This window comes from Orbilia oligospora (genome assembly GCF_000225545.1).
Source record: "Orbilia oligospora ATCC 24927 unplaced genomic scaffold scaffold00083, whole genome shotgun sequence".
Lineage (NCBI taxonomy): Eukaryota > Fungi > Ascomycota > Orbiliomycetes > Orbiliales > Orbiliaceae > Orbilia > Orbilia oligospora.
The window spans coordinates 1,750,593-1,763,000 of NW_011645640.1; the positions used below are offsets into that span (position 1 = coordinate 1,750,593).

The window sequence follows — 12,408 nt, forward strand, 5'->3', positions numbered from 1 at the left end:
GCTTGTCATAACCATTCTTCGTTACAATCATCGTCCCAAAACCCCAACCCCCCTTCTCTCTCCCCCTCCATCACTTTACTTTTTTTTTTTTTTTTTTTTTTGAAAAACGGGTTTGCTGCATAGGGCCATCGCAGCCTCGTAACCAACTGTGGGGCCATCGGTGCTCTACCTTTTATGGTGGGCTACCAAAATTGTGGATATATCTAAAGAGAAAGAAAAGAAAACCAGGGTTCTGTGAAATTGCCAAGTAGCCATCGTATAGTCCCTTTTTGTTCGCGGCTTTCCCTCGCAACCGTGCAATTTGTTTTTATCGTTTTGGGTTTGGCTAGGCAGGAGTAAAAATCGAACCCCTTCCGTGTATCATATAATTCATGACTGGGCCCAAGCCTCTGGCTAAGAATATTGTTTTAAGGGCGGTTATTGGAAGACCATACCGCGCATCTGTAATAAAAATTGGCAAGCTAAAAGCTGTACGCAGAGCCAGCGTGCAAGTTTAGTTATAGCATGTAGACAAAGCTATCAGATTATCCCTTATTTTCTGAGACCCTTTTTCCTTACCCCTCCCAATATTCCTGGCGTTTGGCGATCACCGTGAAAGTTTACTTGTGATGAAAGCTAAAGCACGGGGATATGCTGCTTGGACAAGACTATCGAGGTCATCTTCCGGAATGCCCTCGATGACTCCATATTTCAGTTTGAGCTTCCTAGCCTGGAAGGCATCATGAGTCATGGGAGCATAGACCCTCGAGTGCTGCCACCAATTAATCAACCTATCGACTATCGAATACGGGTGCAGGCAGCAGGTATTCTTACCTTATGGTACCAATAGCCAATATTCTCGTCACGAGTAGCATTAACAGCACAGAGCGGCATCCTAGATATAAAGCTTACGCATGCGACCACACGGTTCACGCAGTCTGATTACCGGGATTCCACGTTAATTAAGGGGTATAATAGTAGGATGAGGGTTAAGGGACGAGAACATACCTCTTAGACTGATCAAATTTAAGACATTCCTATAGCCCTCTCCGATGCCTATAAACACAATCTTATCTGCGTCGGAAAGACTACGGTGCAATTAGTCTCGGTTTATTTGAGCTGAACGTAATACCGGATACGTACTCGATATAATTGTCCCAGAGCTGAAGAATTAATGTATTTGTATCGTCGTTTACACCACTGTTTCCAACTCTTTGGCTGTCTTCCTATAAGATGAAAGTGTTAAAATATATTCTTCGTGAGCTAGCCAACATGTTATTGGGATTTACTTCATCATCCGGGGTCACATATTTGGGAACATTGACGTCAATCACCCCGAAAGTTTCATTAACCGCCCATTCGATAAAGACTTTTGCCGAGTCCATCTACTGAAAGTGTTACAAATACTACCATTTGATGGGGGTTAAATTACGAGGCGGCTTACCACAAAGGAATTATGCGTCTGAATGGTGTCATTCCCGGGTTCTGGTACCCCGAGAAGATCGGCACTGTTGAATCGTTCAGCAAAACTGCGCAAATAAGAGTGAGGCGGGCCCGTTTACTTACGAATCATGAACAATTATAATCAAGGTATCCGCTTTGTCGTAATTTGGGCTGAGTTTACTTAATTAATGGAGTAAACGAATCACTGGAACTCAAGTGAACTTACGTCGCGAGAACCTGGTCCTCGAACGTGGGAGAAGCTAGCTGGCTTGGGCGTACTACAAGTAGAGGCGCGATTCCGTGGGTATCAAACAACGCTCGGGCTTGATATTGGCGGATTATGTCTACAGATGGTGGAATTTTTTGGGTAAGCCTAGCCGAAGCCTCTCACGTTAAACCTTTCTACCCGACAGCGAAAGGTCCTTACCGTGAAGCCTTCTCGCCTTGATTTTATTCGCAGAGAGGCGGTCTAGCCTTATCAGCCATACCGGCCACACAGTTTGGGAGCTTCCAAAATACACCAAAAAAAAAGGAGATGAAAGGATACATACTATTTATGGATTTATACTCCATGCATTTCCAGTATTGGGACTGCTGGATGATAACTTGGTTGACAACTTCCACCACCTTGGGGCTCGCGTGGACGTCGTGTAGTGGCTCAGGCGGTTCTCCCATCAAAGTTCTCGCAACAGCAAGTGCGGAATTTGATATTGAATTAAGATTGTAGCCGCCCTGTAACATCGTTGTTAGTTTCGAGGGAATAGAGATGGGCAGCCGAGTTGGAAATCGGATTACTTCGAGGCACACAGCAACCCTTCCATTTGCTAGGGACATGAGCATGTGTGTCATATGCGCATAACCCGCGGGCGTCACAAAACATTCTCCGATTTTATCCCCAGCGGCAGCATCAAACCCAGCGGAAACTGGAGAGACATTAGAATGAAAAAAATAGGAGAAGGTAGAGGTCAAATGGCTTACTAATGACGAGGTCCGGTTGGTATTCATAAGCTATCGGCATTACCACACGCTGAAATGCGTAAATATAGTCGGCATCGCGAATTCCACCAGTGGCCCAAGGGATATTGACATTGCTATTGTGTTCTTTCATTAGTATCATAAAACCTCGGCTTATTTTTGTGAATATATCGTTGGGAACATACTAACCAAGGCCACCACCTTCGCCGCAATATGTGAGATCCCCATCAGGGTAGGGGGGGTAGAACGTCCCACCTTCAAACCGGTGAAGCGAAACGTACAAGACAGAGTCGTCTTCATAAAATGCGGTTTGCGTACCATTGCCTAAAATCGGAGCCGTTTCAGTCACGGTACACAGTATCTTATAGCCTTCATGGGGGCATGTTTACCATGGTGGACGTCCCTAGGGTTTAGGTTTCGTGAGCGCGAAGAATTCACTTGTCATTTAAGATGCACATACCAATCCAGAATCATTATCTTCTCGCACTCGGGGTTTCCCTGCCGAATGACCCTTGCTGCAACGGCGACATTATTAAAAAGGCAAAATCCCATGGATTTGTGTGGCTCAGCATGATGGCCTGGAGGCCGGACAACAGCAATAGCATTTTTGACCTGACCACTCCATACAGCTTTGCAGGTTTCAATAGAGCCTCCACAGGACAATTTAGCACATGTAAAAGACTGGTTGTTGTAGAACACAGAGTCGCCGGTGAGGGTTAGGTTAAGCAGAGAGGCTTTATCGAGGTCTGAAGCGAGATTTGTTTAGACCCCATAGGGATATCGACTGGGGACCCTGACTCACCAGGAAGGGTTGTGAGAAACCGCCAATGATCGGAGGTGTGGACAAGAAGGGCCTCGTCTTCCGTAACCTCCCTTGCTCTTATCCGTACCATTAGACCATCTTCATTTTCTAGTTCGGAACCACCTTCCGGTAGTTTCGTCAAACCGGCCGACGCGAGAGCCTGGTATATCACGTGTATACGGCGGGGGTCTTCAGGATGAACATCTTCTTCATCAAGGGTTGCGTGGAATCTCATTCGAACATCGTAGCAAAGCCCGGTGCGTAGAGAAGAGAGCGGTAGGGCTCGGGTATAGCTATCCGTTGAAACTTTAGGACGAATAGCATTGGCCCGCCGCTGGAGGAAGAGTTCAGGAGTAAGCTTTGCATAACCTGATCGCGGACGGATTTTTAGATGGTCAATACGGTTCGACAAGACGTGACCGGTGTCGGGGAGTATATCGGTGGGGTGTTGGAGAGCAAGCGATGATGTTTGAAGCTCATCTTCCAGATGACGGTTTGACGCAGTGGTCATATGGGTACTAGTAGCATGTTGAGGGGTCAGGGGGGGGGCATCATGCATTTGTGCGTCGTCAACAAGAGCGGGAGCCATAGCAGGGGATGAGAAGAAGAAGAAGAGACGCGTGGATATATTGATTATTGATTAAAAACCCTAAGGAGGTACCTAAGCTACGTAGGTAAGCTTAAGCAAGTCTGGAGTTGCGTTGCAATATCCTATATATTTCCTAAAAGGGAATGTGAATGTATAGTGGTGCTGAGTCATCAAACGAATAAGACATTGTAAGATGTACAGAGGAAGTAGTAGGTAACTACTAGGGTCTGGCTAAGCGAGAGCTGTGTATGGATATACTCTGCCGATCGACCAGTTTGTCTCGATTGGCTCCTGCCATCCGATCCCCGGCCAAGGTGGAAGAAAGTGGGGGAAGACAACCCAACAAACGACGTCAGTTCGCATTCCCTGCTTTTTCTACGGGAAATCTTGAAAGACATCAAGTCGGGAAAGGCCAGTCCCCCAAAAAAAGGTACAGCCATGCGAGAAGACGTCACCACAAGAATTTAAAACCTTGAATCGAACCCAATCGAAGGACCTGAATGAAAGTCGGCTCTCCAACAGAACAGAAAACGATCAATACTTGCACTTGTTGACAGGTCAGTGCAGTGGTAGGTAAGTAAGTAAGCCTAGGTAGGTACCTACTTAGGAGGTATGTAGTAAGTTAAAACAAGTCAGTAAAAGAAGTATGTACCTACAGGTACCTACCATCACGTTTGCCCCTTTCCCTTCCCTTCTCTCCCCTTCCCATCCTTCCTTTCCTTCCTTCCTTCCCCTCCTCTCTCCCCTCTCTTTTTGATATACTTTTATAAGTGCCTAAGTACCTATAAGTAAGAGGTACTTACATATAGTATTCACTCGTATATACTTGTGTACCTAAAGGTACTTAAGTACTTACTTACGTCTTATTTACTTATATATAAAAAAAGATCATCATCCCCCCCATCGCCATTATTATCATCATCACCACGACCTCCACAACAACAACAAGAACAACAACAACAACAACAACCCAACATCATCACCGCTTTTGCCAGATCCCATATTAAAAAAAAAAATACAAAAATAAAAAAATATATGAAATAGAAAAAAATATATATTCAAATATAAGAACTTAATTTTCTATAAATTCCAATTGACAGGGAATCGACATATTCTCATAAAAAAAAAAAAGAAGAAGAAAACGATATAAAAAGCAGAAAGAAGTGTGACAAATCAAAGAGTGGGTGCGTGTCCAATAAATACCTCTTCCTCGGTAGCTTCCACGCACGGAATGATGGACCTCGAGCTAATCCGCAAGCAAGATTCAAGCATAGGAAACCTGTTTAGCCTGTGCACTGCACTGCACTGCACTGCACTGCACTTTGCCAACTAGCGGGGGATCGACGATCACTGGCAATCAAGGAACTGAGCTTGAAACTCGAAATCGAAATCGAACCCGAACAACCTCCCATTCATCCATCCAGGATTCGAAGCCAGCCTTCCCACCCCCCCAGTGCAGCAGCCTCACCGTTTCCCTCGAGCCCTCCCCCAGATCATCTGTCTGCCTGGTGCCCCTTCCGAGATCCCCAACCTCCTCATCCTTCCAAGGCACGGCTGCCGACCAAATACTCAAAGTACCCAACCAGATATAAGTACTTAGGTACTTTACTTAAGTACTTACTTACTTACCTGCTTCCTGCTTTTCCTACTAGGTATCTGTCTACCGGGTGTGGGGTTCCCCTCTCTCCCCGGTGTGTCTACCCATTTGCTCCCACTCCCCTAATCGTGTCTGGGTGCGTGAGTGCGTGTGCGTGTGCTCTGCGTGTGTGTGTGTGTGCGTGTGTGTGTGTGTGTGTGTGTGTGTGTGTGCATGTGTGAGCGTGTGCGTGTGTGTGTGTGCATGTATGTCTCCTTGTGGTACAATTATCTGCCCCCAAACAATTTAAGTCGTAGTCGTGGATGACGGGGGTGCTACATCCATATCATACATCCCATCCCACCCCATACAACCGAGCGAGACACCAGATATCCCACATTCAAGATCCCATTTCTTCCAAGGAAATCATCGTTCCATCCGCCACTCCCAATCGATTGGATCTAACTCCTAATAACACTCTCAATCCGTGATGTTTCGAAACAGGTATGTCTCCAGCCATCCTCTCAAGATTCCTAACCTGGCTCGGTCCAGCATTTTTCTTTTTCCGTTCCTTGATTTTCTTGTATTCCGTCAGATCGTTCGTCCACCCGCCCCCTCTTCCTCAATCCCTCCCATTCGTTTCCTCCGTCCCATTCGGACGAAAGAACTACCCCTGAAGTTATCGCTTCCGTCCTCTGCTTGGCCGAGGGAAGGGAGGAACACCGTCTTCTAAACCCCGGTTGGCCACCCGAAGCCAGATATTTCTCATTACAAAAAGTATCTACTTATCTACATACTAACTCTTGCTACTCGTACCACTACTACAGACAATCCTCGCAAAAGCCTCCAGATGAGCTTTTCGAAAAATTTCGCCTCTCTTTCCCAGATGTCACAAGTACGGCCGGCGAGCAGCTCCAGTCTACTGCCAATGGAATCCATGAACTAGATATGAACCCCGCTAGGTTAGTCCAAATCAGATATAATAATTCATGACCATGGACTTGGAGCTCCATATGCCAAAACGAAGAGGGGAAGGAGGAAAAGGAAGAGGAACAAGACTTTAACGCTCTACACGTGCTAACTTGCATCCCCAATCGTTGTTGATATATGCAGATTCGGGCACGAAGATCTTGATCCTACACCTCGTGCGGCGGCAGAGCCGTTTCGATTCACGCCGTCCTTGCTCGATCCCACTTCTGCTGCTTTCGCTGCTTTCGCGAACCAACCGCCAGGCTATTACACACCAACACCAGGGAACCCACAGCCGCCTCCGTTCTCAGAACCCAATGTGGACCTCCAAACACCCAGTATAGGCATAGGTATCGGACCCCCAATCACCGCTGCTCCAAATGCGACTCTCCTAAACACGACGCAAGCATATCCTACCCATGCAATTAACCCACAACAATTCCATAACTACCACCCATTTTTAGCCCCATCTCTCCATCAAGACTATGCACTTCACAATTTCGATGCCCCGGCATCGCCGAAAGGCAGTCCGATGGAGATATCAGGTCGTGAAGATGAAATAAATGAGTTTAAACAAGCATTCAATGTCCCACAAGTGCTGGAAAGCAGGCAAGGCGTTTCACATCCTAGGGCCGAACAGTAAGCTACATCTAAAGCCGTTCTGAGGTTGAGATATAACAGCTAATTCGTCTAGATTCCGGTTTCACGTGACATTGAATGCCCCAACTGCAATGATCCGGCATCACGATGAGATTCCCGTCACTTACTTGAACAAAGGCCAAGCCTATACAATTAGCATAATTGATACCTCCCCATCCCCCCCTGTAAACGGTGGTGTCCGATACCGTACATTCATCAGAATATCCTTCCAAGATGAAGGTCAGAGGCAAAGAGCCGCTACTTGCTGGCAGCTTTGGAAGGAAGGAAGAGGTACCAACGAAGCACACCAACGAGGCGGGAAGTTACAGGCTGTAGAGTATGTCAACACGCCAATGAATGGAGAAGACGAAAAGAAACGCGGCCGCATGGAAATTGACACCGCTTCTTTTGACGGGTTCTCTGTTTTGTGGACTCCTGCTCTGGGTGCATTTGAAACCGTGGTCTCCGTTCGTTTCAACTTTCTCTCTACCGACTTTAGCCATTCCAAAGGTGTCAAAGGTATACCTGTTCGTCTATGCGCAAAAACCGAAATATTGACCTCCGATCCTCCTCCCCAGACTTCGAACGGACAGGCGGAGGTCTGTTATTGCAAGGTCAAGCTCTTTCGCGACCATGGAGCGGAGCGTAAGCTAGCAAACGACATACTTCATGTCAAAAAGACAATGGATAAACTTAAGCAGCAAGCGGATGCCTCAGAAGAGTCTGGTAGTAGTAAGAAGCGAAAGGATTCTATGGCAAGTAACAAATCATCGAACCTAGAAAGCGGGAAACCCGGCAAAGCGGCCAAGCACAAGCGAACCTGGTCCATATCATCTGCGAGCTCCACCGGCGGGAACAAGGTTAATGATGACGATATTAACCAGAAAATCAATGCCTTGCAAGATATGTTCACAAGCACGCGCCCCGTTAGTGTTTTATATTTAAGGGGCGAAGAGCAGGATGACCCGGACCTGTACCCCGTCCATCTTCCAGGCGAATCTCATGACAGCCTGGACGAAAATTGGATGAGGCGGCCATCGGCAGCCAGCATGATGAGTAGTGCCAGCGCCTCGTCTTTTGTTTCTCCAAGTCCAAGTTCAGCATCGCTTCCAAGTCACCACGATTTCCAGGCTGGGGACCAGACCAGCCCCGAAAATTTCCGTTCCGTTAGCCAACGTTTTGCACCTAATGAAATAACAAGAGTAAAAACAAGCAATGATGCGGGTATACTCGCCGGTTGGATAGAAGCTATAGGCATCGACCCAAGTTACGTTCCACCGGCTGACCGCCAAACGAAACCTAGTAAGTATTTCCCCTTGTATCTCATCCTGCATCATTGGCTAATGGGCAACAGTCATGTGCGTTTATGTCCTCAATACCATGGCATCATCCGGAGCAGACCAAAACTATTATAAGGCGGTATATCTCCGCGAACGATCGGAAACCTGTTTAACCAACCAAATCGCCATGAAGTGTGGGCTAGACCCCACTCACATTAGACGGGTAATCCGGATCGATGCTCGTGGCCTTCACAGCATAGTTGATGACGATGTAGTCCGAGAAATGAAAGAAGGGCAAGATATGAAAGTCCAATTTCTTGATATTAGTAATGCTATGCTTTCTCCTCCACAGACGGAGTGGGCTCCAGAAATGAATGAGGAATCGAAAGATCTATTTGATAAAGGATGGGAAATGCGACTTTGTTTCTAGCTTCCTCTGTATTCATCCATCCATGCCTCTTCCCTGCCCCCTTCATTTTCTTCCTTCTCGTAGCATATTCTGTACCATTTTGTCATATAATTTTACCCTGTTCCTAATTTTTGGGAAGCTATCAGCGATTTAATAATCTCCTTTCCTCCCTTCCTTTTGCCTTCCTTGTACCGTTGCAATCTCCGAGGCCCCATTTACATCCTCCCATACGCCCCAACTGCATTTTATTGGCGATTTATGAAATTAACCTGGATGTGCTAGCGCTTCCGTTTATATATTGGACACTAATAAAAGCGCAACTCTCTAGTTTTTTCGGTTATTTTATCGTAGTGCTTGTGAGGTGGTTTACCTAGGGCTTATTCTACCCACAGATTCAATGGCCGATACCTTGCAAGGTAGTCCCACAAAGACATCAGGCACACCATGCTAGAACCCCCTGCCAAAACTTAAACCTAAGGGAAAAGATTGGAGACCCCTTGTGGCGTAAGTAAAGCTGAATTCTCTAAGCTGGGAACATGGAACTACCGACTACCAGGCATAATACATTTATTCCGAATTCTCAAAATCAAGACATGTCTTTCCGCGCGCCAGATCATTGAAATCTAGATGGGAAGCTCTTTTTCTAAACATAGCTTTCGAACAGTCTATGAGGATGTAAATAGGAGACTCTCCAGTACAAACCCTCCTTTGGCCTGGTCCAAATCGTGGGCATGAGCTAATCTTCCGGAGTCCTAATAGCTTACACCACTCATTTATATATAATAGCAAACGAATCCACCCACTGATTCAGTCAGAACAAGTATCATTAGTAAATTAAACCCAAATAGAAGGAGAGGGGGAAATGACTTACCTGCCCAACGGTACCAGATACTCCTGCAATTCTATAGCCCCTAGGAGGGATCATTGTATATCTATGATTCGTAAGCACTTGCTGACCACGCAAAGATACCGTTGGCAGCTTTGTACATACGGCGAGCCACCATTATAGTTACCAAAAAAGGGTGAACGGCGGCCAAGGGTAGTAAGAATATCACAACCGTCCACCCAAAACCCGCTTCTGACAGAGAACCCTAGGAGAGACTCCCCCTTCCTCGTATCTAAAAGGTATTCAGAGCACGACCCCCCTCGGTTTCCGAATATCGATGAGGAGCTATCGTCGAAAATAAACTCAATACCGTTCAGACTAAAATCCGTGTTAATTAGAGGTACACTGGTGTTGGATAAATAAGCTTACGCTGATCCAGAATAAACACGAATTCCGTTTAAAACTCTGTTCGTTCCGATTGGTAGAATCGCTTCACTAGGAGACCCTCCACCCAGACCTAACCTCATGCTCTGGAAAGCCCTCTCCCCCCCGCGGAGCTTAATGAAACTTTGTGCGGTTTCCAGGAAGTCATCGATGTCCAATTTTCCGTGACCGATGGTGAATATGCTGAGCTTGATCTTCCTAGATTTTTCAGTTGGGGGAATTTTAGACAGAATATCAGATACTGTGACGTTGAAATTACGTTCGACTTTCGGGAACACTTCGCTAATTAATTATCAGCAGATATACGCTCCCCACAAGGCTTAACCAGCATACTAGTAGTTTTGCAATATATCGTTGACATATATTTCAATCCAGGCGACCCCAGTCGAAGAAACTACGACAGCGCCAACCCCTACTCCATATACTTGAGGGTTGTCGCCTTCGAATAGGGAAGGGGGGTCAGAGGTCGATCTGAAACATGGATGAAATCTGAATCTCAATATATCTAGTCGGTGCCAATGACATTCATCTTTAGGCAAACAAAGCCTTTGTTTGTCCATTAGCTTTGTATATGAAATAGGGGATCTTATTTGATACATACCGTAGTCCAGGAGACTTGGTTCTTGTAGAATATGATTCCTTTGATATTAAGGGCTTAGATTTCTTTATACATTAGGAGAACAGGAGGAATGATCATACCCTCGTAACAAATGATCTATTAAACCTGACGTAGTCTCGGACCTATAGATGACGAATGTGAGTGACGGCCCCTTCCTCTGAAATCGGTGGAATTTTGAACCAACCATAATACCAGATGGTTGGTGAGGACATCCGAAAGCATGCCCAACTTCGTGAAGAAAGGCACCAATACCAATGCAACATGCTTCCCTATTTTCTGTTAGGCGGGGACCTTCGATGACAAGCGCCAAAAAAAAAACCCCCCTTACCAATACGAGCCAGATTGACCTGCGTCATTTGCAATGATTCTAGTATCCGTCCTCGTGCAGTCAGTTAACTTAGACAGTTAGTTTATATGCCCCTCTACCCCATTCGAGTGAGCGGGTAACTTACTGATGGGACAACATCCTCGATGAATTTTGGCCAGCTGTGTAGTGAATGGCTGCCAAATATCCCCATTTGGATGAAGCCAGACCCGCCGCCAAGTGCAGCATGGCCAGTAATGACCTGTGATGCAGGGTCCCATTTCGAATCGAGTATTAGAACAGCAACATGTTTCCTATCATAGACTGATTTAGGCGAGAAGTGCTTTTCTACAGTTTTGTAAGCAACATTCCACAACTCTCCTGTCCTTTTCCCCTTCGAATTTTGCTGCGCGATATCAAGATCTCTAATTTCGGCAACAGTCCTTTCTGACCGGAGGACGTGGACCTTGGGCACCATCCTAGACATCCTATCACGATGAGAAATTGATTCTGCAGCCCATGTCTCCTCAAATCTGAACGTTCGCCGCCCGAATTTGTTTCTTGCCATCTCTTCTGCGGTATATGCCTGCCACAGATATGCTGCCATACGAAATTTTTTGATAGCAGTATCCAACCCGTTGCCTTGGGTTTTAATTTTGTCCGGGGGGGAATCAAACGTAGCCGGTGAATCACTTCCAAGGAGTATTACCAAGTGAAGCGGCGGAGCAGCCAGCGGCATCATGTGGATAGTTATATGCGATATGGATTGAAGCGTCTCCCTTCCAGACGTATACTCGAACTGCAATTTGTTGGGACCAGGCTCGAGGTATACTAGGGCACGAAAGAACCCATCGGATACAGGCCAAGACGTAGGTGGGAAATTCCCGTGATGATGATGAACGACAATTATTCCGTCCTGTGGCCGATCGGGTGAGCCGCATTGACCAAATACCAACAGAATGGAGGCGAAGGCCCACGAGCCATCACTGATAGAAATTATCCGGGGTGCGTTCGGTGATATGGGTTGGACCGGTTGTGTCATCGGGATGTGTGGATTGATCTAGTCAACAGCCAAAAAAAGGGGGATCAGGAAGCGATACCTCGATAGAGAGCTAGAAGATCCGTATTTAGATACATACGTATGTAGATTGACGTCTCAACACCGGAGACCCTATATCTTCGCCAGGTGGTTCCTCCAAGTTCGGTTTTGGGGGGACTGGGGGGACTGGGGGGACAAACTGCTGTGACGATATCGACGCCCGCGCGGAATCATTCCAAGTGGTGCTAGCCGATATAATGGACGGCGAAGAACCATTCGGTGTTATAGTTAGTCCGGTTGCAAGACTATCGGATCCCTCTTGATGAGATTCTGACGCACAAGCAACGGGTTGTGCCAAAGGTATTTCTGAAGCGATGTTTAAACTCTGGCGGGACCGCCGCCGAAGGTTTGTAAGTTTGAGCTTGCTTAACATAGTGGCAGGACTTTTCCAGATTTGCTCCCAGGAGACGGTGCTTGCGTCAACGAAGGTGCCGAATGAGAAAGTGTATCCGAAG

At 46.5% G+C, this 12,408-nt stretch overlaps 3 protein-coding genes across 3 annotated transcripts; 1 reads left to right on the forward strand and 2 right to left on the reverse strand.

The window, feature by feature from the left end:
* Nucleotides 1-586: 586 nt before the first annotated feature.
* On the reverse strand, nucleotides 587-3,788 carry AOL_s00083g509 (uncharacterized protein; the record flags this gene model as incomplete). The annotated part of the gene is made up of 15 exons (XM_011125688.1): nucleotides 587-751; nucleotides 814-917; nucleotides 988-1,067; nucleotides 1,123-1,205; nucleotides 1,269-1,364; nucleotides 1,424-1,487; nucleotides 1,546-1,593; nucleotides 1,649-1,766; nucleotides 1,850-1,891; nucleotides 1,974-2,345; nucleotides 2,401-2,513; nucleotides 2,583-2,721; nucleotides 2,787-2,800; nucleotides 2,858-3,143; nucleotides 3,200-3,788. 15 exons carry the CDS (start codon nucleotides 3,786-3,788, stop codon nucleotides 587-589), a joined length of 2,313 nt encoding a protein of 770 aa, XP_011123990.1.
* Nucleotides 3,789-5,854: 2,066 nt separating this feature from the next.
* On the forward strand, nucleotides 5,855-8,682 carry AOL_s00083g510 (uncharacterized protein; the record flags this gene model as incomplete). The annotated part of the gene is made up of 5 exons (XM_011125689.1): nucleotides 5,855-5,868; nucleotides 6,192-6,326; nucleotides 6,478-6,972; nucleotides 7,028-8,274; nucleotides 8,327-8,682. 5 exons carry the CDS (start codon nucleotides 5,855-5,857, stop codon nucleotides 8,680-8,682), a joined length of 2,247 nt encoding a protein of 748 aa, XP_011123991.1.
* A 748-nt stretch (nucleotides 8,683-9,430) lies between these two features.
* Nucleotides 9,431-12,326, reverse strand: AOL_s00083g511 (uncharacterized protein; the record flags this gene model as incomplete). The annotated part of the gene is made up of 11 exons (XM_011125690.1): nucleotides 9,431-9,463; nucleotides 9,533-9,572; nucleotides 9,653-9,865; nucleotides 9,917-10,213; nucleotides 10,265-10,477; nucleotides 10,533-10,570; nucleotides 10,631-10,672; nucleotides 10,735-10,819; nucleotides 10,879-10,946; nucleotides 11,003-11,914; nucleotides 11,994-12,326. The coding sequence occupies 11 exons, from the start codon at nucleotides 12,324-12,326 to the stop codon at nucleotides 9,431-9,433; spliced, it is 2,274 nt and encodes a 757-aa protein (XP_011123992.1).
* Nucleotides 12,327-12,408: the final 82 nt, after the last annotated feature.